Source organism: Patagioenas fasciata, chromosome 1 (assembly GCF_037038585.1).
Source record: "Patagioenas fasciata isolate bPatFas1 chromosome 1, bPatFas1.hap1, whole genome shotgun sequence".
Classification (NCBI taxonomy): domain Eukaryota; kingdom Metazoa; phylum Chordata; class Aves; order Columbiformes; family Columbidae; genus Patagioenas; species Patagioenas fasciata.
In genome coordinates this window covers 134,190,845-134,217,228 of record NC_092520.1, presented here as the reverse complement: position 1 = coordinate 134,217,228, position 26,384 = coordinate 134,190,845, and the positions used below count along the sequence as shown (strand labels likewise).

The following is a 26,384-nucleotide window of genomic DNA, read 5'->3' as shown; positions in this document are numbered from 1 at the left end:
GACAGTTACACTTTCACAACTCTGCTTTGCAGTTTGTGTACAGACAAAACACTTCCAAAAGCATACTACAGTTCAAACAGAAAACAAAGCAATAGAAAGCCGTAACTCTCTGTTGATTTTAAATTAGATAAATTTGCATATTAAAAGCTTATAGCAAAAATATTATGCTTTGTTCTGTGTAATAAATGATGCACTAATTCCTTGCTTTCAAAGGCAAGTGTTTTTCATAAACCCTTTAGAAAAAGACAAGAATCTCTGGGGACAGAACAAATTACTTGACTTGGGGAAAACAGAAGGACACAAGAGCAGGGAGAAGGGAGAGAATCTTACCGCTTCAATGGTGTTTTAAAAACCTAAAAAGGTTCATATCTCATCTATAACACCTATCACTTGAAGTCTCCTAACCTGTATGTTCATCAGATCTTTTACTGAATTTTACAGGGAAAGTATGGGTTTTTATTAAGGAAATGGAAATTATTTCTCCACAGGAGAAAAACAGTAGTTTTCCAACCAACTGTAATACATGAGACAGAAAGAAAGAATACCAAAAAAAAGAGGCACCCTGAAGAATTTGCAGTTTGCATAGGTGAAGTGCACATTTTCAGCACTCAGACAGCATCACCTAGTTAAACGATTACCACTCCAGTATTTAGACAAATGTCTGCTCCCTGAGTGCATTTAATATTCCTGCTGGCATGGAGATAGGTACCTAAGAGGTATCAGTGTGCTACACACAAGAGACAGAAAAGGAATGTACTTACGGATTTTTTTAAGAAAACTTTCTGCTCTGTTTTCTTGGCATTTAAAAAAGCTGGATGCTAATGACTTCATTAATACAAACAGAGTGGAATCACGTAAACCATGAAAGTAGAACCACAAGACCACCCTCCACCACAAGTGTCCAGTTAATGTTAGTGGTCATGAATAAGAACTTCCCTCAGGTAGTGATATCTAATTGAAGATAGGAACTCATGCTTTATTACTGAAAAATACTTAAACAATTAATAAAACCATTGGGGGAAAACACTGGAAACTTTATTTGAAATTTAATTTAGCCTATTCAAAAACAAAGTGAGGACCAGTACCTGAGGTGTGAGGTATGGTTTTGGGTGTCCAGCCTGAAATACCTATGATACAGTTTGCAGAGCTACTGAGAACACCATATATTCCACAAGCTTCTGTTAAGGCACTAAATATTTCTAAGGATCCAGTGCACCTATCTTGCACGGGCCATGAGAAATCCCTGGCTATTTTGAGGCTTTCTTGCTTCATTGCAAGATTATAGCCTCTATAGCAAACATCCCAGCACCCTCACTATCTTTTTTTTCTTTTTTTTCACCTATCAGTCTCTGAAGTCTGTGTTGCCAGCCCACTCAGACCTGCAAGCTTCAGGGCCAAAGAAGATACAAGGGGTCACTTCTGCTAGACATAATGATATCTGTGGCAAGGGCAAATACTTATCCCTCAGAATTAAGAGAACTAAGAACACAACATTTGCCAAGATTCTTTTAAAACATAGACACTCTGTTTTACATCTGCACAGAAGAAAGGTTAGTCCTCAGAGCCTTCAGTGCAGATAGCTCCAACGAAAATAACAGCTACTCTCGGCTTTCAACTGAAAAAGCCAAGGGTAGAATCTAGTCTTAACATTTTTGTTCGGAGACCTCAGGTGACTGTTTTATCCTCCTTACAAAGAAGAACATTTAAAGTTTCTAGCTTATTTTATTCTCATGCAGTTTACAGGACTTCCCCTTCTGGCTCTGCATAATCCAGAAGAGCAAAAAATAAACCAGCAGTAATTGTCCTTATTTTCCTCCACCTCCCAAACTCCTCTGTTTTCAGTAGGTTCTGGGAATCTTTGTTGCCTACTGTTGGCATTTGGAAATTAGTATTGAGATGCTGGGTGGAGGAAGAGTTTCGTAAGCACCACTTTAGTGTTAAGAAATAAAGTTCATTGCCAGCTTTCAGACAAGGCTGAAAAGAAGTGGTTTGTGGGAGCCAAAAATGTTAGAACAATGTGAAACAACATGTTACATCATATTTAGGACTTCTGCAGTTCTATATGAGAACATGAAGGAAGACAGGTGGGAGGGGAGATGGGAAGGGGAAGAAATAAAATGGGGTTTTATCTTGTATTTCTCTTACTCACTGATGTAGAAAAACAAGACACAGATAAGATTTTTTCTCTAGCCTCCACTACCCTATTTTATTCTCAGTCCTCACCACTGAGAGTTAGTCAAGTTACATACCTCCTAACCAATATCTGATATGTTGGTGTAAAAACAAGAAGAAAGATAGTTCCAAACAAAGCTCAATAATGTGCAGGTAGCTGGTTAGAAAATAGGCCAAGAGCCTTAATTCATTCCTAACAACCCAATGAAGATTAGAGTCTTTGCTGATGTTGCCAACCCAAGTCTTCTACTCAGCTGATAAAATGCTATTCAACAGGCTTCTTCCCATATTTGGGAATTAGTAGAAGAAAAACACACACACGCACACGCGCACATGCACACGCACGCACACGCGCGCACACGCACACACAAAGAGTGGAAACTCAAATCTACATGTTGCTACTAAGGCCTGTCTCCCACAGGAAGTAAACCAAATGAAAACACAAGAAAAATATTTTTAGAAAACCATTCTCATGTTATTGATGATGTGACCCAAGCCATGAAGCAGGACAGTTCTGAGCAATGCTGGTTTCCTGCTATTCCATCTCCATCTCTGTCTGTCTTTTGGCCTTAGGTCAGGGTGTCTCCAGGGACTTTTGAACTACATTTTATTTTGAGAAAGTTTGTTTTTCCCGGAAGAATCACAAGGGGAATGCTGAGATACAATAGCAAATCCCAACTGCCATGCACAGATTTCTCAAAGTGCCTGAAGAGCTTAACCTTTTCTTTGCCTGGGTCAATGTAACAGAGGAAGAAGGGTGCATGAAGAAAAAAATTTAGATTTCTAACCTATCCATTCCTTCCAGAACCTTGGCTCTGCTTCGTGTATTTCCTCCTATTTACAGTCAGAATCCTTTTTTAATGAACTTTTCACTATAAATTTGTCACCACTGAATTTCCCAATATAGCCATTATGACAATATTTCCTTCAAACAAACAAACTGTGATATAGCTTATCAAAAGACAAAAAGCCCCACCACATTTTATCTAAGAGAGGTTTTCACCTAACTGAAATATCACTTTTATAGATAAGCCATAAGTTTGTCTTGAAATCAAGAGAGAAGCCCTTTTAAGAGTTACCAACTGGATTGTGCTCCATACCAATATGCAGAGTCTGATTAAAAGTAGGTACATAACTGGAAATAGGTTACTTCAGTTATGGTTGAGATCTGACTTTAAAAATAAGAAAAAGCAAAAGCAAAAAGCAAAATCTGGGCTGTAGTCATTATTGGCCTTTGTGCAGATATTAGAAATAAATGTCCTTCAAGGAAGGAAAGCCTCAATAGAGTAAAAATAAGCCACTTGTCTCTACTGAGGCAGCAAGGCTATTTACATCTGCTTTATGTACTTGATTTTGTTACTGCAACATGAGGGGTAGTTTGTTAGAAAAGAAGCCAAGAACCTTAATTCATACCTACAACCCAATGAATGCCAGAACCTCTCCTGACATGGCCAACCCAAGTCTTTTACTCAGATGCTACAAGGCTATTAAGCAGATACCCAGAGATGGCCCCCTGTTCTGCTATAACACAAATAAGTGCAATGCTCACTTGGATCTTACCCAAAAGCATTCTCAGTAGATTTAAGTTTTGGGGCAGCAAGTTCACGTTCTCCGTTCTGTGCCTTTTGTTCAGGAATTCCCTTCTTACGATCCCAGATACTTTTCATTTCATCTTTGGGTGCTTTTCCTTTATCCTTGTCATCTTTTACCTGCTCAGGAGACACCATAAATCGTAGAAGAAAAACAAGAAACAAATAAACAGAAAAAAAAAAAAAGGAAGTTACAGTAAGGCATTCTAAATAACAGCTAAGGAACACAGATTCCTTCGTAATAATGATTAACTAAGCAACTGTCTTCAAAATGTTTATGTGCTTTATGACAGAAGTACTCTGAAAATCTCTAAACTGCAACTGATCACCACTATGCTGTCCTAATCTGAATTCAAGATGAAAACATTGAAGTAGAATTATCAGTCTTCTGTGAATGTTGTGGCCATGGGGCTATGCTACCACATTGCTTCATTCTGCAACTGCACCCCACTGAGGCACCTCAACCCTCTTCCCTCCTGCTGCAATATCATTTACTTGTTGCCTATTAAGATTCTCTGTTGCAAAATGTTTGGGACTAGGCTAATTAATACATTCTTGGTAGAAGGTTTAGGACATTGGAGCAGTAAAAATAACACATAACCTTCACCAATTGTCAAATTTGCTCAACAGAGTTCATGCTCGTTCCAGTGTCATAGCAGATGAATACTTCAGTATTGCAAGAATAATGGACAAAACACGAAGTTATCTTTATGTCAGAGTAAAACTTACTTTGATAAAAAGCACAATTCTTTCACAGTCTAGTCATGGGCGGTGTTATCAGACATGAGTATTTAATCCTCTGAAGAAGCAAACATTCTCTCGAGAAACACTAGAGCAAAAATTCCCTTCATCCTTACAAAGCTTTGACCTATATTTCTTAATAGTAATAGAGTATATTTAGTGCGTGTATTTCATTCTCCAGTATTCCCTCAGAGTTATGAGCTTGAAGAACTCATCAGAACTGCAGATGACCTAATCTCAGTATGCTGAGTCAGAGCTAGATGCTGATAAAGAGGAGGGGGATATGGTCTGATTTAAGTTCTTTATCCTTAGGTAGAATTATTCCTACTCAGATAGTTAGACTACAATCTTAAGTAAACTTTCAACAGCAGCAGAAGAAACATTTCCCTCCAAAATTTTGGAGTTTTGTATTTTTTTTTCTGGCTCTACCATGTTGGAGGACAGTTCTAGCTGGCAAGCAAGAAATGCCTGGAGTGAAAAATTCATATGAAGACCTTTAGAAAAAAAATGCTTTTGTCCCTTGGAAGTCTGTTGCCATTCCATGTGCTAACTAGAAAGATAAAGATCTTCCATAACAGTCCTGTTTGCAACATGACTGCTTTTATGGCATTCCAAGATGCACCTTGAAATGAACTACTTCCGAATCAAATCAAACTTCTATCCTTCCTCATCAAAGAAGAAGTTCTGGAGATGTATTATCTTTACCAATAAGGGGCAAATTCAGAGTCTTCAAAGTCAAGATCCTCCCTAAGGTTTTGTTTGAAGCTTCTGAGTGAAGTCCCAAAGTTAGTCTCTTGACATCCACCTGAGGCCAGTTTGCTTGTCCACAGAAACTGATAGGAGGGACAATGCCAAGGTGGCACACACTACAAATGAGTATTGAGTGGTTAATCTACTCTAGCAAATTTGCCACTGGCAAGAGATGTTGAACACAACCCACAGAGGCATTCGCTCTGTCCTGAGAGCAGGTGGCAGCACCACCTTCTGCTGCCAATGGGCTTTAGCCACAACCTGGCAAGAAGTGCCCTGGTGGACAAGAGGGGAGCTCAGTTTCCATGACCATGCATTCTTTGGCCATTATGCTGTGACTGCCAGCAAAGAAAACCATTATTGCTAGCAGCCTAAAGGAATGCTTTTCTGTTGTTGAGGGGCTGGGCTGAGACAAACAGGGATATTCATTGAGCTTAATGAATGCTATCACACAGGAACATCTTGTAGGTGCTCCCAAATCTGAGCAAGATTGTAGCTAGTGATCATGTTCACAGCAAAAATCTCATCTGCCTGTTAGCAATCTCCTGATCCTTCAGTCACAGTCAGGGTGATACTGAAACCAGCGATGCTGACTGCTGGAAGATTTCACAGGCCAGGATGTCTGTGTTGGGATTTTGAGAGCATAGGATTTCTTTTGCTAAGATTTTCATCAAGACTTTTTAAAGTGTCATTAAAAAGCCAATACTTCCAGCTGCCTGATGTACTGAACTCCACTGGGGAGGGCCATGTCTCGTGTGTTAATTGAATTTGCTGAAAAACTAATATTAAAATAATATAGTTTAAAAATAAATAGGTTAGAAAATAGCATTTCAGAAGCCAGTAGGATTTCTGGCAATGTGTCTGCATTTGAGAAACGCATTAATACAGCTTGGTCTCTTTATTCAAAAGGATAATAAAACAAGATATTACAGAAACATTTCACAGCTTTTGGGCCCAATCCTTCTCTTACTAGTTTTAATGCCAAAAGAGAGATTGATTAACACAGAAGCAGAAACTATTCTGTCCCATTCCAAAGGCAGGGAATGGAAAAAGCATTTTCTGTTGTCTCAGTGCTTCCCAAAATTACAGGCTAATTCAGCCCCTGCTAAATTCAGTAAAAAGGCCTACACTGACTCCAGTTGGAGTAGACAGGTAGTATTACCTGAACGGAAAATAGTTCACATGCTCTCAGAAGTCTTGACCATCAAGTGAAGAAAGAACACAACCAAAAACATGTAGCTATTTTCTGGTTTTATTTATATTTTGATCCTTCTCTAGACTGCCTCTTCTTTTTCCTTTCCTTTCCTTTCCTTTCCTTTCCTTTCCTTTCCTTTCCTTTCCTTTCCTTTCCTTTCCTTTCCTTTCCTTTCCTTTCCTTTCCTTTCCTTTCCTTTCCTTTCCTTTCCTTTCCTTTCCTTTCCTTTCCTTTCCTTTCCTTTCCTTTCCTTTCCTTTCCTTTCCTTTCCTTTCCTTTCCTTTCCTTCCCTTCCCTTCCCTTCCCTTCCCTTCCCTTCCCTTCCCTTCCCTTCCCTTCCCTTCCCTTCCCTTTCCTTTCCTTCCCTTCCCTTCCCTTCCCTTTCCTTCCCTTTCCTTCCCTTTCCCTTTCCATTTCCCTTTCCTTTCCATTTTTTTTTCTTTTTCTTCTTTTCTAAATCTAGAGTTTGAACACATTCAGACCAAAGTGATTCAGTTACTGAGATCTGGGCCATTTGGCAAATTTAATTCCTTATTTGGGCTCAATTACTTTGTGACTTAAAAGCTGTGTACATCTGGGTCTAGGGCTTCCATAGAGAGCCAACTACCATACCCAAACACCATGAGAAAAGCAACCGTTTCAGCATGTCTAGCCAAACTGGAAGCAGGAAATACCAAGAGTCTCACATCATGAGAAAGTTTGTTCTTGTGAACTTTTCAGGCCACTTTTGAGAACCAAAAATTGTGGGGCCGTTCAGAAAAGGAGACAGATTTTCTTGATGATTTGATCAAAACCTGAACTTTGTAGGTCAGATTTTGGTCACATTAAGAAAGGACATGTGCTTGTATTGTACAACTGGAAAAGCAAAATCTGATTATGTAAGATACACCATATTCCTTCAGGATCTTTTAAATTATATGCTCCCATCCTCTTAACTGCATATATGGTTCAGAAACAGGCCTTTTAAAATTTGTATGGGGCAGGGGAGGAGTAGAGATGGGAGACTGATCTTGACTTGGTCTGGAGTCTGAGATTATCAATTTTTCTTCAGAAACCAAGAAGCAACAATTTTCAAAGCTGAGCATTTTTTATGTTCAGCTTAATACACTTGCAAAAGATTTACCTTTTGGTGGATGAGTACACGGCATTGCACTAAACTATCTTAGATTGTCTCACCTTGAGCATCCAAAACTGGAAGCACTAAAATCACGAGTCATTTTTAAATGTCTTACCAATACCTGGAATAATTTAGCTATGTGGCTACCATTCAAAAGCATAATGAAACCTCCAGTGAGACTTGACTGAGCTCCATATAAACACAAGCAGGACGATTGTGTCTCAAGTTCCCCACAAAATCAGTATTTGTGTTCAGTTACAGCCTCCTTTTTACATTTATTTGTAATATTCAAAGATTGTGTGCAACAGTGAGTATTACAAGCTGATTCTGTCTTATGAAGAATATAATCCGTCCCTTATTTTTGTATGGCAATTGGTTAAATTTAGAATAGTTGTTTAGTTTTTCTAACACACTATTCTGAAGCACCTCCATTAGTTCTCCTTTAATACTTCCGCTTTCTAGAGTAAATTATTCTAGTATTGCTGCTCTCTCTCCCTGTTCATTAGGAACCTTTCTTCTAACCATCTTCATCACTTTATTTGCCTTTTCAATCCTACATGTACCTTACTCAAAATATGATGCGTCAGATGATCAAGCCAGGCAAATGGATATAAAACCTTATGACGTGATTTGCCTTCATCACTCTCTGAGGGTGAGCTAAGCATCTACAGCATGTTCTGAATTAATCCAACAACTCAGGATCCTGGACCAGACCCCTCTGCAACCCTCGATGCTCCCAAGGAACTGGACAGGCAGCAAGCTGCACATCACTATTAATAGATCTCTGTGCTGTGGCTCCCTTAAGCTGCACAGACTTGGCTGAACCCAAATGGGTCCAAAATTCCAATGCCTGGATCAGTCTTCATGTCTGATTAGAATCAGGGGATATTTTGACACCTGTTGCATTGAACCAAAACCACAGTTGCTACACAACATTGAATGTGGCTCCCTGTGTCCAGCTGTAACATGAAAATTAAATGGTCCCCAAATCTTATTTACTTACCATACAGTAAAACACCATGGCACCAGTTCCTGTGTTTACAGTGGAAATGCAATGCAGTAAATTTTGTAGATTTTCTCTTTAAAACAAAAGAAGAATCTTGGGTATGCATGGTTTATATCAGGGGGCATTGCAGCTTGTGGGAAATCATTAGTTAAGACAGTCAGGTGGCCAAAGGGCTTAGATGATGATGATGATGATGATGATGATGATGATGATTATTATTATTATTATTATTATTATATTTTAAGAGTAGGTCTCATTCATAGGGAAAAAGTTCACAGTAGAGTGGGAGGAAACCAGGGAACGATGATTAGTTGATACAGTCCTGAAAAATTCATTCCTAGGGTGCAAACCACCCTTGCCTTATTGACCAAAGTGAGTTTCCTGAAGTATCTGTACTAAGACAAACAGGATTTGGTTCTAAAGCCCCCAAAAACCAAAATACTTATGCATTTACTTCATTTTAAGCACATAAGTAGCTTCATCACTATTTATTTCAGCAGGATTACCCATGTTCTTGAAATGAAGCACACGTTTAAGTACTTTGCTGAACAAGCAACTTGCAGTTATGGAGCCCTTATTTATTTTCTTATCTTGAGTTTCCCTACAACATCTAAATCAATGGTTTAAAAGTTACCTGATCTTTTTTGGAGGTAGGTCGGAGCTTCTCATCTGGTAACTTTTCCTTATTAGCTTCCACTTTAACCTCTTTTTCTTCCCCCTTTGTTTTTGGGTTTTTAAGATTTTTTTTTTAATATGAAAATATCACATCTGTTTGCACATTTTTTCTCCACACTGTGTTGATGTACCAATCCTGTGTGCAGCCACATCTCCACCATATGCTTCTGTGTCCACATCTGTGTGTGCTGTTGTGCTCCCTCCACCCTCTCCAAATGCTCCCATTCCCCTATGTGGGCCTTCCTATCTTGCGTGGCATCATGCTCCCATGTCCCAGCAGAGAACCCTCTCTCGTGATTGCATTTAGCACACGCATTCTTCACACAGTTTACCAAGTGCTCATGATATTTTGTGCCAAGATGGGTCTGCTTCCACCTCATGCGTTACTGCTTTAGGCCAGTTTATAGCAGGTGAGAAAAAAAGGCAGCAAAAAATCATGCAGAGGTCTGAATATGCAAGGTTTTCTTGGAATGCTGGAGTGAGGTCAGGTGCACTGCATTATTGGTAAGAAGAATTAAGGAGCCATATTTTCAAAAAGAGAGAGCAAGAAAGCAAGTATTAGTATTAGTCATTTCAATGCAGGAACAGATCTGTGGGGAAATTCCAATTCAAACTTTTTTTTCTTGCATTACATTTCTCACAAACCACAGGTGTCTTATTCTGGTGCAAAATGTTTACTGTACCTGTTTTCTTAGGAAAGCTGGTTGAGATTTTTCCTCTTGTACTTTCTTCTCTTTTACCTGTTTATCTTCTATTTTCTTTTCTTCCATCTTTTGTTTTTCCTTTAATTTCTCTGCTTCTAGCTTAGCCTTTTCTTCAGCTGCCCTTTTTTCCTCTTCTGCCTTTGCCCTCGCTCTTTCCTCAGCTGCCCTCTTTTCCTCTTCTGCCTTTGCCCTCGCTCTTTCCTCAGCTGCCCTCTTTTCCTCTTCTGCCTTTGCCCTCGCTCTTTCCTCAGCTGCCCTCTTTTCCTCTTCTGCCTTTGCTTTCTCTCTTTCCTCAGCTGCCCTCTTCTCCTCTTCTGCCTTTGCTTTCTCTCTTTCCTCAGCTGCCCTCTTCTCCTCTTCTGCCTTTGCCCTCTCTCCTTCCTCAGCTGCCCTCTTCTCCTCTTCTGCCTTAGCCCTCTCCCTTTCCTCAGCTGCCCTCCTCTCCTCCTCTGCTTTCTGTTTTTCTTCAGCTGCCCTCTTTTCTTCCTCTGCTTTTAACCTCTCCCTTTCTTCTGCCTCAATTTTCTCCCTTTCTTCTGCTTTCTTCCTTTCTTCCTCAGCCTTTGTCTCATCATCAGTTACACTCTTGTCCCCTTCTGGCACAGCATTTATATCATTCTCTGCTTTGCGTTCCTCTGCGTTTATAGCTAAATTTTTTGTTTCTACTACCTCTTCTTTATCTATGGATTTTTCTGCTGTCACATCTACCTGATTTTCCTCTATGGGGACCTCCTTTGGCTTCTCCTCCTGTACCTCTTCCTTGTCTTTTCCTTCTTTTTTTTCCTCTTCTTCCCCATCTTGCCTCCAGTTGTTCCTTTGGTATGATTTGGTAACCGTTTCTGTTTCCTCAATCTCATAGCGTCCTCGGCGTGTTTCAGCTTTTTCCTCTTTCCCTGTGGTCTCATTTTCTTCCACATTGTTTACTTCTCTCCTGCTGGGCAGTGACAAGCTCCCGTCTGTGATTGTGGGGTCAAATTCCTTTTGACGTTCCAGGGCTTCCTGTAGACGTTTTTGGCGTCTCTCTTCCCGTCTTGCCAGTCTCTCCAACAATGCAGCTTCGTCATCTGTTCCTGCTGTGGTGGTTGTACGCTTGGTTTCCTCTTCTGCCACACTACATAAAAGTGACAATTCTGCATTAAAAAAGAATTTTTCCGACAACATATGTCCTTAGCTGTTTCTAGAAAAAAAAAGCTTCCCGTAACATCATTCTAGGGCTTGAAAACACAAAGGTTGCATACTTCAAAATTTAGCAAAATGGTTCCAAGGATTAATTTTGGCATTTCTACATGTACAGGAATGGGGTGTTTCACAATGCGAGACCCTGGTAAGATTCCCTTCCAGGCGAACTCCAACAGCCCCTAAAGTCCCTGGGAGTCTTACTGGCCTCAGTAAGTACTAGAACGGTCCCTGAAGCCTGGAGTAGCAGAAAAATGAATGGCCCTGAAAAATTCACCCCCACTTCTGCACACAGCAGCAGAATACTTGGAAAACCTTAGCTTGCTTTAAGGTCCCTGAAGACTGGCCTGAGGTATACATGTCTTGTGTACAGTCTTCCAACCAGGCAAATTTTTGAAGATGCTACACTGACTTCAGTGAAGTTCTCTAACAACAGAAGGTACTCTTGTTCAGCAACAACATGCACAGGTACAGTCCCCAATGGGACAGCATGGCAATTAAGGATGCAATGAGGCTGTGACTGTCTGTACAGGAACAATAATCTGTTAGAAGATGGAGTGAGCAGAGCACCTAATTTAAGACATACTATTCAACACTTGTAGGTATCAGGACTGGATCTCTCAGCTCCTGGAGGTTTTTCGACTCCTTCAATATTCATCTGTTTAATTCTCCTGTGTGCAGGTTTCTTTCCTCTTTCTAGCTTTTTTCTTTCTCTGGTGTGGGAAAAGATTATAATCTACAATGAGAAATGCTGCTGTTTTCCTGTCTATATCCATTCTCCTTGTCTTTAACAGAATGCTACTTGTGTTCAGTATCTATTAGCCTGATACCACACTAATTTCTGGTCTCTCAACTGTTATGGCTACTGGAAATCTGGATATAACACTTGTGACTATGTGAAACTGAATAAATGATAGAGAGACTGGAAGACCAGCTCTCCTCATCTAGCTTGTGACAAGTGGCAGCTCATTCCATAAGCTTTTCTGCTGTTTATAGCTACATGACCCTGAAAATTCTAGATAAGAGCTGAGGTCTAGCACTCACATCCAGTGCTTTGCAGGGGTGTTTCAGCTGCAGCTTGAAGTCTGGCTGCCCACCAATACCATGTGTCTTGGTCCCATGACACCATAGCCCCTATAAGCAGGACAAAAGATGTGGAGCTTTGTGAGGCCAGAGGCAGTCATGTCTGAGGGAATCTGACAGCAGGATGCATCAGAGGTATTCTCCTTGACGAGCCTCAGCTGAGTTACCACATAGATGGCCCTGTGGACACCCTGGCAATAGGTCATGAACTTCATGAGCTTCAAGCCCAGGTTCAGTGATGCTCCTACCCCAATATGTAGGAACAGACAGCAGTGCTCCTCACAGTGTTAGATTCTCTTCAGTGCAAAGACAGCCAAACCTGGGACTTCTGGGTAGCAAAACAGACCTCTTCAGGATACTTCTCTATCCTGAACAAAAATTACTGTTGACTTGTCAGTAAATAACATCAGATGTTTACCTGTTTTGCGCATTTTCTGATTTCTCTGTTACTTCTCCTGATAGATCCCCTTCTTCCTTTTGCCGCAGCCTCTCCTGTCGAGCCCGTCGGCGACGTTCTCTGGCAGCTTCTTCCTCATCATCATCGTTTCTCTGGTAAGACAGCCTGCAACAGGGAATTAGGGATAGAGAAAAAAAGGGGTTATAGCATGATATAGGACACTGTGACTAAAAAATTACAAAAAGCAGTTGATCAGAGCACAGTAAGCATTGATGCAGGCGCTGCTCCATATGCTGTTTAGAAAATAAGCTGTCGAGATGCATAATTTCAAATCTTTTTTTTGTTTTTTTTTTTTTTTTCCGAAGCGAACTAGACAAAATAGTCATAGCAAAACCAGCACCACACTGTCAGTTTGCTCTTAGAAAATACCAAGACCATAAAAGCCCAGCTCTGTAGCTGAGCAGACATCCTATTAGACTACACTATGGTCCTGCCAGAATGCACACAACAGTGTTAGAGCAGACTGTTGCTCAGAGCCATGTAACTGAAGCTGGACTTGGCCAAGCAGCTTTTCATTAGCCTCCTTTAAATATAACATGCTTAAAATGCAACAGTATTCTAAAAGTGAAAGACTACAAAGCAGGGAAACACAAATATGACAACAGCTCTCAGCTCTTGGTTCTGAGTGAGAAACATCTGACACCTACAAAATTTTTTGTGAGGCCGGAGCCCTGCCAGGCCAAATCATCACTGCTGTGATGAAAGCCTACAGCTGAGAACCCATTGTGTTCAACTAACTCAACAGATCATTACATTTAGCTTCATCCTACTTGAAAAGGAAAGCAAGACGTTACAATCCTAATAATCCTGCAACCCATTCAAGTATTTGCTGGGGTGTATTATTACTGCATGAAATAAAGGGAAAGGTCTGCATTCCTCTTATCTTTTTGTGCAGAGATAGTGAAATAGGAAGCTAATATGTGCCAGAACCAGTCAGGATATTCATTTACTTCACTTCCAGCAATGGTCTGATATGTGATAGTTGAGAAGTCAGCATTCCTTATGTAGTCACCCATTTAAGTTAGCTGTACAGCAATGCACATAGAGGGGGGGAAAAAAAAAAAAAAAAAAAGCAAAACCAAAACCAAACCAAACCAAACCAAAACCAACCAACCAACCAAACAGCAACAACAACAAAACCTCTGCACAGCGTAAAAACGAGCACAGTTAAAGCTTATGTTTCAAGGAATATTTTAACATTAAAAGCAACTAAAACATTTTGATTTAGTCACGAATTAGACTCTCTGGGTCTCAGCCTCTCCCACCACCTTGTTCTTCAAGAAGGATGAAAGAAGACGTTCATCAGACATAGAATCATTACAATTTTCCTTTAAAAATTCAAAATGGAAGCTAAAAGCTCAACACAGCTGAGCCACTTGCCAGATCTGCAACAGCATTTTCATCCCTTATAACTTTTCTTGACCTCAGTACATGAGGGATTTGATTTGCTACTTTCATGCTTTGCTTCAAGAACTTGCAATGTTTCCATTGTAGAAACAGCTCCTCTCAAAGAGGGTGAAAACCATTAGCAGAATGGTCATGAAGGATTACGATAGAGGGAAGTGGAAGAAGGGAAGGAGATGAATTAAAAGCACTAGAGGTGATTTAGGGAAGGCAAGGAAAAACACTTCCTGTCATTAGTAAGAAATTTAAAAGGGGATCAACATTTAATTTAGGTCTAGAAGGCATATGAATACAATAATAAAGCAATAGAGTCTTTAATCTGCAAAAGAGAGAGACTCTCTCTGGAATAAAACTGCACTAGCAAACTGACCACAGAAAGCCCACTTGTTAGTAAGATATTCTGGTTGCAAGAAGCCTATGATCTTTTTAGCTCTGAACTCCAAATGTATGGGCACAGGAGACAGCATGCTGCTCTTAGCCTGTGGCAACTGGATAATGGCCATGACTGAGCTGATTCCCAGTGCCTATGGTTCAGGATTTGTCTTAGCAGTGAGACCACAGGAGGATGAAGTAGTTTATTATACTCTCTGTACCCACACAGAACACTCCTACACAGCGAAGAGAACAACCACTTTTGAAAGCCTCTTTAAAATATCTTTTGTTTTTTAAAACCATCAGTTTCTTAAAAAAAATAAAAAAGGGAAGAAAAAATACCCTAAGCACAAAACTCCCAGCAAATGGTACGCATTAAATAAGTCAAATTAAAACAGATATGTATTTCCTGTCCTTGGAAACTTATAACATAGATCATCCGTTAAGAAAGGTGACAATCTCTCTCAATATCCTTTTATGTATATCCACTGCCTCACTGCATATCACAGAGGTTTCCCACACCAAACAAGTACACCAGACAAGGGTTCCACCTTTAAAAATTCAATTCAATTCAATTCAATTCAATTCAATTCAATTCAATTCAATTCAATTCAATTCAATCAACAGCATGGATACATGAAACATCCCCACTAATCTGGAAACAGTCATATCAAGAATTAACAGCAGTATTTTATAGATCTGTATTATATTTTCTTTACAACTACTTTAACACTACTTCCCAAATTGTACTTCTACAGGCTGTTTCGCTTGCCTTGGAAATACAAGCTTTGCTGGAGTGGATCTGAGTAGCCACCACAGACTGACAGTAGAGCAGGCTGAAAATGCAGGTTCAGGTTGGCTATGTTAATTAATGGGCTAATGCTCATGCTGTGACCAAACTGACAGCAGGATTGTTTCTGAAATGATTCAACAGTCACCCTAACTATCATTGACTTTCCATGAGAAGTCCTGTCATAGGAAAGATGGTGTAAGTTAGATCAATGCCATTTCTGCCCATAAAAATATGCTTTTCTGACCATTAACATCTTACCATTAACTCGGGCTGTTCAGCCCGAAGAAAAGGAGGTTGAGGGGAGACCTTCTTGCTGCCTACAACTACCTGAAAGGAGGTTGTAGCATGGAGGGTGTTGGTCTCTTCTCCCAAGCAGCAAGGGATAGGACAAGAGGAAATGGCCTCAAGTTGCACCAGTGGAGGTTTAGATGGGATATTGTGTCACAACAAGGAAGGTTAAGATTGGATATTAGGAAAAAATGCTTCACAGAAAGGGTTGTCAGATGTTGGAACAGGCTGCCCAGAGAAGTGGTGGACTCATAATCTGTGGAAGTGTTTAGACAAGGTTCTTAGGGACATGGTTTAGTGCTAGAGTTAGGTCATGGTTGGACTTGATGATCTTGAGGGTCTTGCGGCTGATGTGGCGTGGCCCTCGATCTTGAAGAAGAGATAGGTGAGGATGTGGTGCAAGGCCCGCCTACAAGGTCACATAGGAAGAGGCGGTTGACTCCACACCTCAAGACTGCCTTTGATAAGAAATAAAGAAGGGTAATTGTAGTAGACAATTTGCTTCTGAGAGAGACAGAGGGCCCAACATACAGAGCTGACCCTCATCATAGGGAACCAAGTAGTCTACCTGGAGCACGGATCAGGGAAATCACCAGGGCACTCCCCAGCCTGGTGCACTCGACCAACTATTACCCACTACTGATCTTCCAGACAGGTGGGGAGGAAGCTGCATCCTGTAGTCTGAAGAAAGATTTCAAGACCTTGTGATGGTTGGTGGAAGAGTCTGGGGTGCAAGTTATTTTCATTTCCCTCTTTCCAATGTGGGATGGAATAGAAGAATTCAGTCCATAAATTATTGGCTACAAGACTGGTGCTACAGGCAGGGCTTTGGATTCTTTGATAGTGACTGGTTTTATAAGACACCAGTCCGGACAGTGATATGTGGGAAAGGTTTATCTCACAGGAGCAAAAGGATGCTGGGACAGGAATTAGCAGGGCTCATTTGGAGAGCTCCGAACTAGATTTGAAGGAGGATGGGGTTGTAGCTGGGCTTGCACCAGTGGGGCAGAGCACTCTAGAATTGATGAAGACCGGGAGGCCTCCCATCCCCCTAGGGTGTAATTGGTGTGCTCAGCTCGCTCCCTGAAGTACCTGTACACGATTGCGTGCAGCATGAGGAATAAGCAGGAGGAGTCAGAAAGCAGTGTACAGTCAGGAGATTATGATCTGGAGGCAACTACAGAGACATGGTGAGACAGCTCACATGACTGGAATGTGGTCATGGATGGCTATGTCCTTCTCAGGAAAGACAGGCCAGCAAGGCGAGGTGGTGGAGTTGCTCTTTGTGTGAGAGAGCAACTACAATGTATTGAGTACTGTCCAGGGGCAGATGAGGAGCAAGTTGAGAGTCTGTGGGTGAGAATTAAGGGGCAGGCTGGCAGGGGTGATACTGTTGTGGGTGTCTATTACAGGCCACCAGATAAGGGTGAGGAAGTTGATGAGGCCTTCTACAGACAGCTGAGAGCAGCCTCACAATTACAGACCCTGGATGTCGTGGGGGATTTTAACTACTGGGATGTTTGCTGGAAGGACTACTCAGCCAGCCATCCACAGTCCAGGAGGTTCCTCCAGTGCATTGATGATAATAACTTCCTGATGCAAATGGTGGAAGAGCCAACTAGAAGAGGAGCGCTGCTAGATCTCATTCTCACTAACAAGGAGGGTCTGGTTGAAGTGGTAAAGGTGAAGCGATGCCTTGGCTACAGTGACCGTGAGATGGTGGAGTTTAGTATCCTATGTGGCAGGAACAAAATACCAAGCAGAATTGAAACCCAGGACTTCAGTATCACCAAGTTTGGCCTTTTCAGGCAATTGCTAGGGGAAATCCCAAGGGCAAGGGTACTTGACGGTAAGGGGCCCGAGATAGTGGGTTAGCATTCAGGGACTGCTTCTTCCAAGCTCATAATCAGAGCATCCCGACACTTAGGAAGTCAAGGAAGGGAGCCAGGAGACCTGCGTGGTTAAACAGGGAACTGCTGGGCAAACTCAAGTGGAAGAGGAGAGTTTAGAGATCATGGAAGAAGGGGCTGGCCACTTGGGAAGAATATAAGGATGTAGGGAGGCAACTAGGAAAGCTAAGGCCTCCTTAGAATTAAACCTTGCGAGAGGGGCCAAGGACAAGAGAAAGAGCTTCTTCAAATACATGGCAGATAAAAATAACACTAGAGGCAATGTAGGTCCACTGATGAATGGAGTGGGTGCTCTGGTCACAGAAGATACAGAGAAGGCAGAGTTACTGAATGTTTTCTTTGTCTCTGTCTACACTGTGAGAGACTGTCCTGAGGGGCGCCATACTCCTGAGGCCCCAGAGGAAGTCAGGACAATGGAGGAGTTTGCCTCAGTTGATGAGGACTGGGTTAGGGAGCAATTAGGCAATCTGGACATCCATAAATCCATGGGTGCAGATGTGATGCACTCTCAGGCGCTGAAGGAGCTGGCTGAAGTCATTGCTAGGCCACTCTCCATCATCTTTGTTAACTCGTGAGGAACAGGAGAGGTACCTGAGGACTGGAGGAAGGGAAATGTCATTCCAGTCTTCAAAACGGGCAAAAAGGAGGACCTGGGTAACTACAGACCAATCAGCCTCACCTCTATTGCTGGAAAGGTGATGGAATATCTTATCCTTGGTGGCATCTCAAGGCGTATCAAGGATAAGAGGGTCATTAGAGGCAGTCAACATGGCTTCACCAAGGGGAAGTCATGCTTAACCAACCCCATAGGCTTTTATGAGGACATAACCAGGTGGATAGATTATGGTAAAGCAGTGGATGTGGTCTATCTTGATTTTAGTAAAGCATTTGACACAGTCTCCCACAGCATCCTCGCTGCTAAACTGAGGAAGCGTGGACTGGATGTTCGAGTAGTGAGGTGGACTGTGAAATGTCTGAAGGAAAGAAGCCAGAGAGTCGTGGTCAATGGGACACAGTCTAGTTGGAGGCCTGTATCTAGTGGAGTGCCTCAAGGGTCAGTACTGGGACCAGTATTATTCAGTATATTCATCAATGACTTGGATGAGGGAATAGAGCAACTGTCACCAAGTTTGCTGATGACACCAAATTGGGAGGAGTGGCTGACACACCAGAAGGCTGTGCTGCCATCCAGTGAGACCTGGACAGTCTGGAGAGTTGGGTGGGGAAAAAATTGATGAAATATAACAAGGGCAAGTGTAGAGACTTGCATCTGGGTAGGAACAACCCCAGGTTTCAGTGTAAGTTGGGGAACAACCTGTCAGAGAGCAGGGTAGGGGAAAGGGACTTGGGGGTCCTGGTGGACAGCAGGATGACCATGAGCCAGCACTGTGCCCTTGTGGCCAGGAAGGCCAATGGCATCCTCGGGTGTATTACAAGGGGGGTGGTTAATAGGTCGAGAGAGGTTCTCCTTCCTCTCTACTCTGCCCTGGTGAGACCACACCTGGAATATTGTGTCCAGTTCTGGGCCCCTCAGTTCAAGAAGGACAGGGAAACTGCTGGAGAGAGTCTGCCACAGAGCCATGAAGATGATTAAGGGAGTGGAGCATCTCCCTTATGAGGAAAGACTGAGGGAGCTGGGTCTCTTTAGCTTGGAGAAGAGGAGACTGAGGGGTGACCTCATTAATGTTTACAAATACATAAATGGTGAGTGTCATGAGGATGGAGCCAGGCTCTTCTCGGTGACAAGCAATGATAGGACAAGGGGTAATGGGTACAAACTGGAACACAGGAGGTTTCATTTATATAATGAGAAGAAACTTCTTCACAGGGAGGGTGCCAGAGCACTGGAACAGGCTGCCCAGGGGTGTTCTGGTGTCTCCTCTGTAGACATTCAAAACCTGCCTGTACACATTCCTGTGTAACCTCATCTAGGTGTTCCTGCTCCAGCAGGAGGATTGGACTAGATGATCTTTCGAGGTCCCTTCCAATCCCTAACATTCTGTGATTCTGTTATTTTGTGAAATGATTCTATGAATCTCTCAGTCCTCATGCACCAAGTTCATTCACCCTAACTTGGTCGGCACATCACTCCGTTTTCCTTAGATATCTAAGCAGCCTCCTCCTCCTCTGCTGCCTGGACTGTCAAACACATTTTACATAGAAAGTAAACCACAGGCAGACACATGAATTCATGTACCCTCCACTGGGAGTGGGATGACTGACCTGCACTCTACCACCATTACAGGTCTCCCTAGCTAGCCGTTACAAGCTAAATCAACTTGGAGGTCTTCAGAGCTTATCTTCTAATTGCCTACACCTTTTGACATTCTTTAGATCAAGGGTCAAAAAATAATAAAATGTATGACTCCAGGATTTCAGCTCTGTATATCAGATAGATGGAAATCTGATGATCCACACTGGCCTGTGTTGTTTCTCCACCCTTGGAGAACAGCCTTGCTGTCCAGCATGCACACACCACACAACTAATTAAACTCACCTTATATCCATTTGTCACCTTCTGCATAACTGTTCAAAGTCTTTGCAGGTAAGGCTCTCTCTACAGTTAGTCGTTCTAGCTATCTCAGGCAATGAGAGCACAGCACAACATGATCTCAAAAAGGTATGCCAAGCCTTCTGATACGCAACACCTCTTATTAAATATTCAGAAGAGAATGACTTTGAAACCATTCTACACCTTGTTACTCTTGGTCTAAATGTCAAGTGAAAGAAAAAACAGCAACAGCAAACCATCAAAAACAGCATGTTGGCTCCTTCTCCTGTTACGTTCTCTGTTTTTCTGACGTAAGAAAAAGCAGTCTAACCTTGTGCATTATTGGTTAAGTTGTCCTGGTAAAGAGTTATTGCTGAATCTATCAAACTTCCCACAAAGCACAACTCAAATACAGCAGACTAAGCATTTCATCTATGTGACAGGACATTTCTGATGGCAGTAGCTAGGAATAACAACAGATGTTCTGCCCTGTTGAGCAGGTAGAACAGATTTAGGTCTCCTGGACTAAAATCCCAAGCCTGCTGAAGTCAACAACAAATCTCCTGATTGTTTGAGTAAGTCTAAAATGTTACCCTCAAACTGAACGGGTGGACTCTACAGGCTAGAGTAGAAAATAACTCTGCTGGATTGGGAATATAGGTGATGAGATCACCTGTCTCAGAACTTCTTTAAAGAGATTCTGCACACTCTCTATTTTACATTGAGCACTGAACTTCAATAAAGTTGTAACCGAGTAAGAAACTCGGTAATAGCCGGGATGATTGTGTAGCTAAAACTGCTTCATATGATCCAGCTTCAACTGGTTGCCACGCGAAACCATAAATCCGTTCAAACTTTATCTGAGTCACTTTGGTTTTAGAGTTTTTTGCCCAGTACTACTACATTATTATTGTTATTTTAATCATGACATTTTCTGATGAAGCTCAGAGGTTTGCTAGAGTAGGCATTTTATAAAGACAGGGGAAGATATGGTCCCTGTTCTAAAAAGCATGTATTCTCATTAAAGAGAAAATAGTTTGTAGCAATACCTGTCCTGAGTGAGTCATAAGCTAAACCTAATGAATCTAAATTCTTTTTCATTTTTCACATGGCTAGAAAAAAAACAAAACAACAAAAACAATGCCTAATTTAAGGTGGATCACACTACTCCGTTCTAGAGGATGCAGGGAGAAAGAAGAGCCGTGGATCTGAACTATGTCTCCACTTTGAGAGTGTCAGAAATACATGAACAAAAGCTTTTAAGACTACTTTTTTAATTTAATCAGGCAGCCCAGATCCACCTTTTCTTTCCCCCATGGTTCACTCAATGCCACTGTGTCTTCCCTTTCTCCTGCCTGCAAAACTGTCTTGCATTCATAGCACGGCCCTCCCAACATGTACCTCAATTAGATGCAACCACACCTATTCAGTAAGCTCTTTCCCACATAACTTGGTTATCTAGAAGCCTTTACATCTATTACAGATTGATTTTCTCTGTGGTGCACCCCAAGAAATGCGATCATTCATCCTGTGCAAAACTGCTGTACCTTCGCTTGAACACTAACCTGCTTCTAAGACGTTCATTACTTACTGCCACCACAGCTGAAGTAACATCTGTTGACTTGTATATCTCCAAATTGATGGCAGATGGAGGACGTCAGTAAAACGCCTTTGATGACAAATTTTCATCACCAGATTCAGTTTATAGAAGCTGCATTTGTTGGCCTTCTGTGCTCTTATAAAGCCTTTATATTTACCCAGACTCTTCTGAAAGGATGGGTGGAGTGAAGATGGACTCTGTTATGATATCCACTGGGGAGTGCTCTTCGTATCACTGTCGATATTTAGTCCTGTTTGATTTATGACTGCATCTGTTTTTAGGTTTTTTACTGTTCATTTAATTTGTGTTATGATGGACATGCTTCAAAATGTGGATATAAACAACTGATCAATCTTCAAATAAAACAAACAAACCCCCAAAAAACCAAACATAACAAAAGCACATGCTTCCAGAGGATTATGCCTCTGTCAAGCTTTGCATCTCAAATGTCAGCTGTATTTTGCTCAAGTCATATCTAAAAATGTGGTGAACAGTGGGTGGCAGGTGTCGGGAAAACTGTTTTTTCTAATCATTCCTCCATAATTCAATGAGAACTGCCAGCATTCTGCTCAGACCTGCTCAAGAAAATTCATTTTTATGAGGAAACGAGCAGACCTCCAGTCCAAAATGCTCATGTTCCAAAAACATGGAGTGAGTGAAAACAGGATTATGCTGGAGACATGCAGACATGCCACCACAGTTCTCAATCCAATGTTGTGCATGAATGATGTTATTAACATCCATATTTTTCACATATTTCTTAATTTGACATGCACCATCTTTTTTTCACATTGAACATAGCAGATATAAGTGAATGAAATTAACAAATGGCTGGAAATCAAACCCAAATTAAAACTGGAAATGAAGCATACGTTTTTAACAGTGAGGGTGATTACATATACTAGGAATGATGGAACATCCATGTCTTGCATCTCCACATTAACATGGATGTCTTTTTGGAAGTTATACTACAGTAGAATATCAATTCTTGAGCTCATTATAGACAGAACTTGGTGAAATTCCATTATCTCTTAGGCATGGAAAATTAAACCAGATTATATGGTGGTACATACTGGACTTAAAAACTACAGTCTTCCATTTGCAGAAGGTACATGCCTTCTCATTCTGCTTATAATTTATCTCTGTCTCACAAATATTTTTTACTCTTTTCACCCACACATTCTCCAAGGCTAGACAGCTTATATTCCTGAGCGGGCATATTACCCAGATATCCACATAGTTGCCTGGGAAAAATGGAGACCGACACATTTTTCGATATGTTTCCTTCTCATTTACATAATTTTCATACTGTGTGTTACTAATACTATTTTCTTATTTTTCTTCTCTCCAAAGAGTTCAGGGATTATTATTTTTCTGCTAGGTAACCACTTATTCAATGGGTTAGCAGAAGAACATTCTTTCTGTCAGATCTGGCATCCTTAATTTCCTACCATCCCTTTAGAAGCCTTTCTCTTACTTTTAATCTCGATCTAAAATACCTAGAAGATAAAACAATGTGCATTTTAACAACTCTCTTTTTGTTTCATCTGAGCAAAGCCTTCAGATTATTTACATTGGTTAAAGATCTGGCTGTGAGATGTTATTTTGTTTGCATGACAAAACACTTAAGTATGGGAAAGAAAAGGTCTCCTGAGAGGTCCAGCTTGTGTACATTCTTCGCTATGGTTTCTTGCCTTTTGATGTTTTTGACATTTAGTTTTTCTCATCAGTAAGGAAACAGTAAGTACTCTCATTGCTTTAACATTTTGACTTTTAAAAACTAATGTGCAAGCAATCCACATGGAAGAGGGAAGTATAAAAAGTGATAAGCCAATAATCATAAGGAAAAATGACTCCATATAATGACAAAAATACCTGGTGACTACCAAGTAATTCATGCCAAAAGTAGGCAGTGATGTTATTTCATTGCTGAAGATGACACTGAATCTTCTAGTACAGATCCTGGCTTCTCAAATTACTGGCTTATGTTGAAAATATAAGTTTCAGTTGCATAGATACCCTGGATTTTCAATGTGCCTTGTCTCATTTCTTGCAGTTTTCTGCTCTTCATGACACTGTTGCTTTGGTTTTAAATTCAAGTTCTAAAACCTGGGCCTCATAGTTGGAGTCAGTCTGTAACATCACTGGATCATTCCGCACAAAGGTAGAACAACTCATCCATGCATTTATTTTTTTTTTCCTCATGGCTGAAAGCTGATGATCTGTTTCATAATATGAAAGGCAAGCAGATTCTCCAGCCACATTCAGATAACTCTGGTAAATCGGCTCCGAGTACCCCAGCATAAATTGCACACAGGACTGCTAACATGAAGGGTAAAAACCTTCAGCTACTGAAACAATGTCAGATTTGCCTCCAGCATATATTATACTTGGATAAAAGGGCTTGTTGGATGTGTCCCAGGGAAAAGCATGTAATTCTCTCAATATGTGAAATCTGTAATGCTCTGCAGCTTTACTTCATCCACAATAGACTTGAATTGACCTGTCAGTAAGCAGTGTGGCATGTTCAACCTGTTTTAATTCAGAACTTTCAGATGAAAAGAAAAAAAAAAAAGTAACTGGACAGAAAACTGTAATTGTCCAAGTGCCTTCTAGTCTAACTATTACTTTTTTACTGCCTTCCCTGAGGTTTAGGGGAATTCACCCAGAAATTGGTTTCCTTGGCAGATGACAAACATGCAAAAAGTGTACAAAAAACAAGCTTACTTTTTCACACTTTAAAAAGTGGGAGCAAAACCCAATTGCTCTTTATACCACTGTGGATGATGTGGAATTTGATGACTCTGTAGCGAATTCCTTTCTGCTTGCTGCCACTACCTCCAGTTTCTAGTGCTTTATTGCATATAAAATCCGAAATAATTTATGCCACAGCTTTGCCCAGTAATATTTCAGGCATATGACTTGAGAATAATGGGCATTTTGCCTAGCTAAGGCATAAGTAAGGACTTAGAGGATTTGCCCCAGAATATACAATCCACAACTGCTACAAAACCAAATAATAAATTTTCTTTCTTGCATTTTTGGGCCCCTGTATTCAATATGGCATTCAAGGCACTTTCATACCTCAAATTGCTAACTTACTTAATGTATACAAAGTTAAGATCCAACTCCTCCTCCTTTATATTTTATTTCAAATAAAACTCCAACCGACATGACTGACAGACTTACTCAATACAGAAGGAATTAAAACTGAAGACAGACATGAACATTTGTAACTTTAAAAAGTTCCCCTGCATTTTGAGAAATGTAGTCTTTCTAGAAAATACGCAAAAGATATGAGGAATGAAACCTACATTTTCTTACAAGAAACTTCAGCCAAACTGGTGTCTTCAATGTGTATTGCCTTCAAATATATTTTTAATTTATACAAAATTCATGTCATCATCTATGATATCTATCAGAGATCATTAAAGGAAGGTAAGGGAGGGAAGAAAGGCAGAAGGAGGATTGTTGTTACTGGGCCATTTTCTCTTCCTGAGTAGCCATATCATTAAACTATGACCCTGAGGTAGATGTAGGCAGGGATGAATGTCCCATCTGACAGATTGTGGGGAATCTGGAGCAAAAGCACTTAAAAAACTCCACAGCCTTATGGGGAGGAACCTGACCAAGAGCACAGGACCATTTTTCATGGTCCAATGGCAATTCTTCTATTTTATATATATATACACATATACATAGATAAAATATATACATATTTTCTCAGAAATTAGTATGAGAAACAGCACTTTCTACTTAAAAATAAAAAACTCACATCACATGCAATGTATTTTTCCAGCAGAGGCTGTAGCAGAAATTGTGTTGTCATTCGGAAGTGGAGTTCTTTCTTTTATTCAAGCACAATAGTTATAATTCATTTCAAGAGGATTCCCAATTACTATTGTTTAGTTCCCCTAAACCTATAGCAATGGTCTGTTTTTGCCAACTTTTCTGATGTAACCCTTTAAATGCAAGAAAGTGCTATTACTGAAGGAAGCTGTAGCTCCTCCAGCTTGGACTCCCAAAATTTAACTCAAACAAAACTGTGGATTAAGCAGAACAGGATCTGTCTTAGTCTTGTACCCAGAAGACATACTTTGAGAGCTGTAAACTGATGAATAAAGAGGGGGTAAAATACAAAAGATTCGGCTTATTTATTAGATTGATACAAGTACTTTGCAGCTGAATCACACATTTGGGTTTCTTACACATGGGATTAAAGTAGAATAGCAACCTCAACATTTTTTATGCCAGGTTTTTTACAGCATCCTAGTGTTTGTTCCTAATGGTTCAATTCTACTTTCCGACAAGTCTTGCAATTGTAAGCCCACCTTGGCTAGGTGAGGTAAAATCAGATTTACAGAACATGATGCTCAGCATATAGGCTGCCTACATCCTAGTGTTGCTACAGTGCTGACAGGAACAAGGGATATTTTAGCAAAGCTTCACTGTAGAAACAAAGGCAAGGAGACTGGATGCAAGGAGAAATGGCTTTCACTCTTCTCTGTGTCCAGTTTAGCCCTGTAACTGCAGCAGGTAATGTTTTGCAACAAAAAAAAAAAAAAAAAAAAAAAAAAAAAAAAAAAAGAAGTTTCTAAAAAAACACAGATTATTTCTGCTGTTCTTTTTTTTTTTTATTCCAAAACAGCATGTCTCCCAAATGGGCAAACAAGAACAAATCTACCATTTTGGGTAAATACAAACTGAATTATTATAAATTATGTATATATCACTAGAAACCTGGAAACCCAGTCTCTGGCCTTGCAATTTCATCTGCTTCTCTGCTTTCACCCTGGTTACCTGCTTTGAGGGCTTGTTTAATGCAGCACACCACAAAGTAGAGAGCCTCTTAACAAACTGA

General features: G+C 40.7%; 1 protein-coding gene across 8 annotated transcripts in view; it reads right to left on the bottom strand.

Annotated features, from left to right (window-relative positions):
• The window catches only part of CALD1 (caldesmon 1), a 214,410-nt gene that overhangs the window by 19,968 nt on the left and 168,058 nt on the right, over positions 1–26,384 (bottom strand). For 6 of the 8 annotated variants that reach the window (XR_011741535.1, XM_065847738.2, XM_065847721.2 and 3 more), the window contains 4 exons: positions 12,627–12,770; positions 9,929–11,060; positions 9,205–9,288; positions 3,733–3,881 (listed from right to left, as the gene is read on the bottom strand). Coding sequence is in view for 7 of the 8 variants with exons in the window: in XM_065847738.2 (XP_065703810.2) it covers positions 3,733–3,881; positions 9,205–9,288; positions 9,929–11,060; positions 12,627–12,770 (1,509 nt within the window). In the remaining variant the exon portion in view is untranslated. The remainder of the gene's footprint in view (positions 1–3,732; positions 3,882–9,204; positions 9,289–9,928; positions 11,061–12,626; positions 12,771–26,384) is intronic. The other 2 variants (XM_065847765.2, XM_065847775.2) reach the window with 1 other exon arrangement.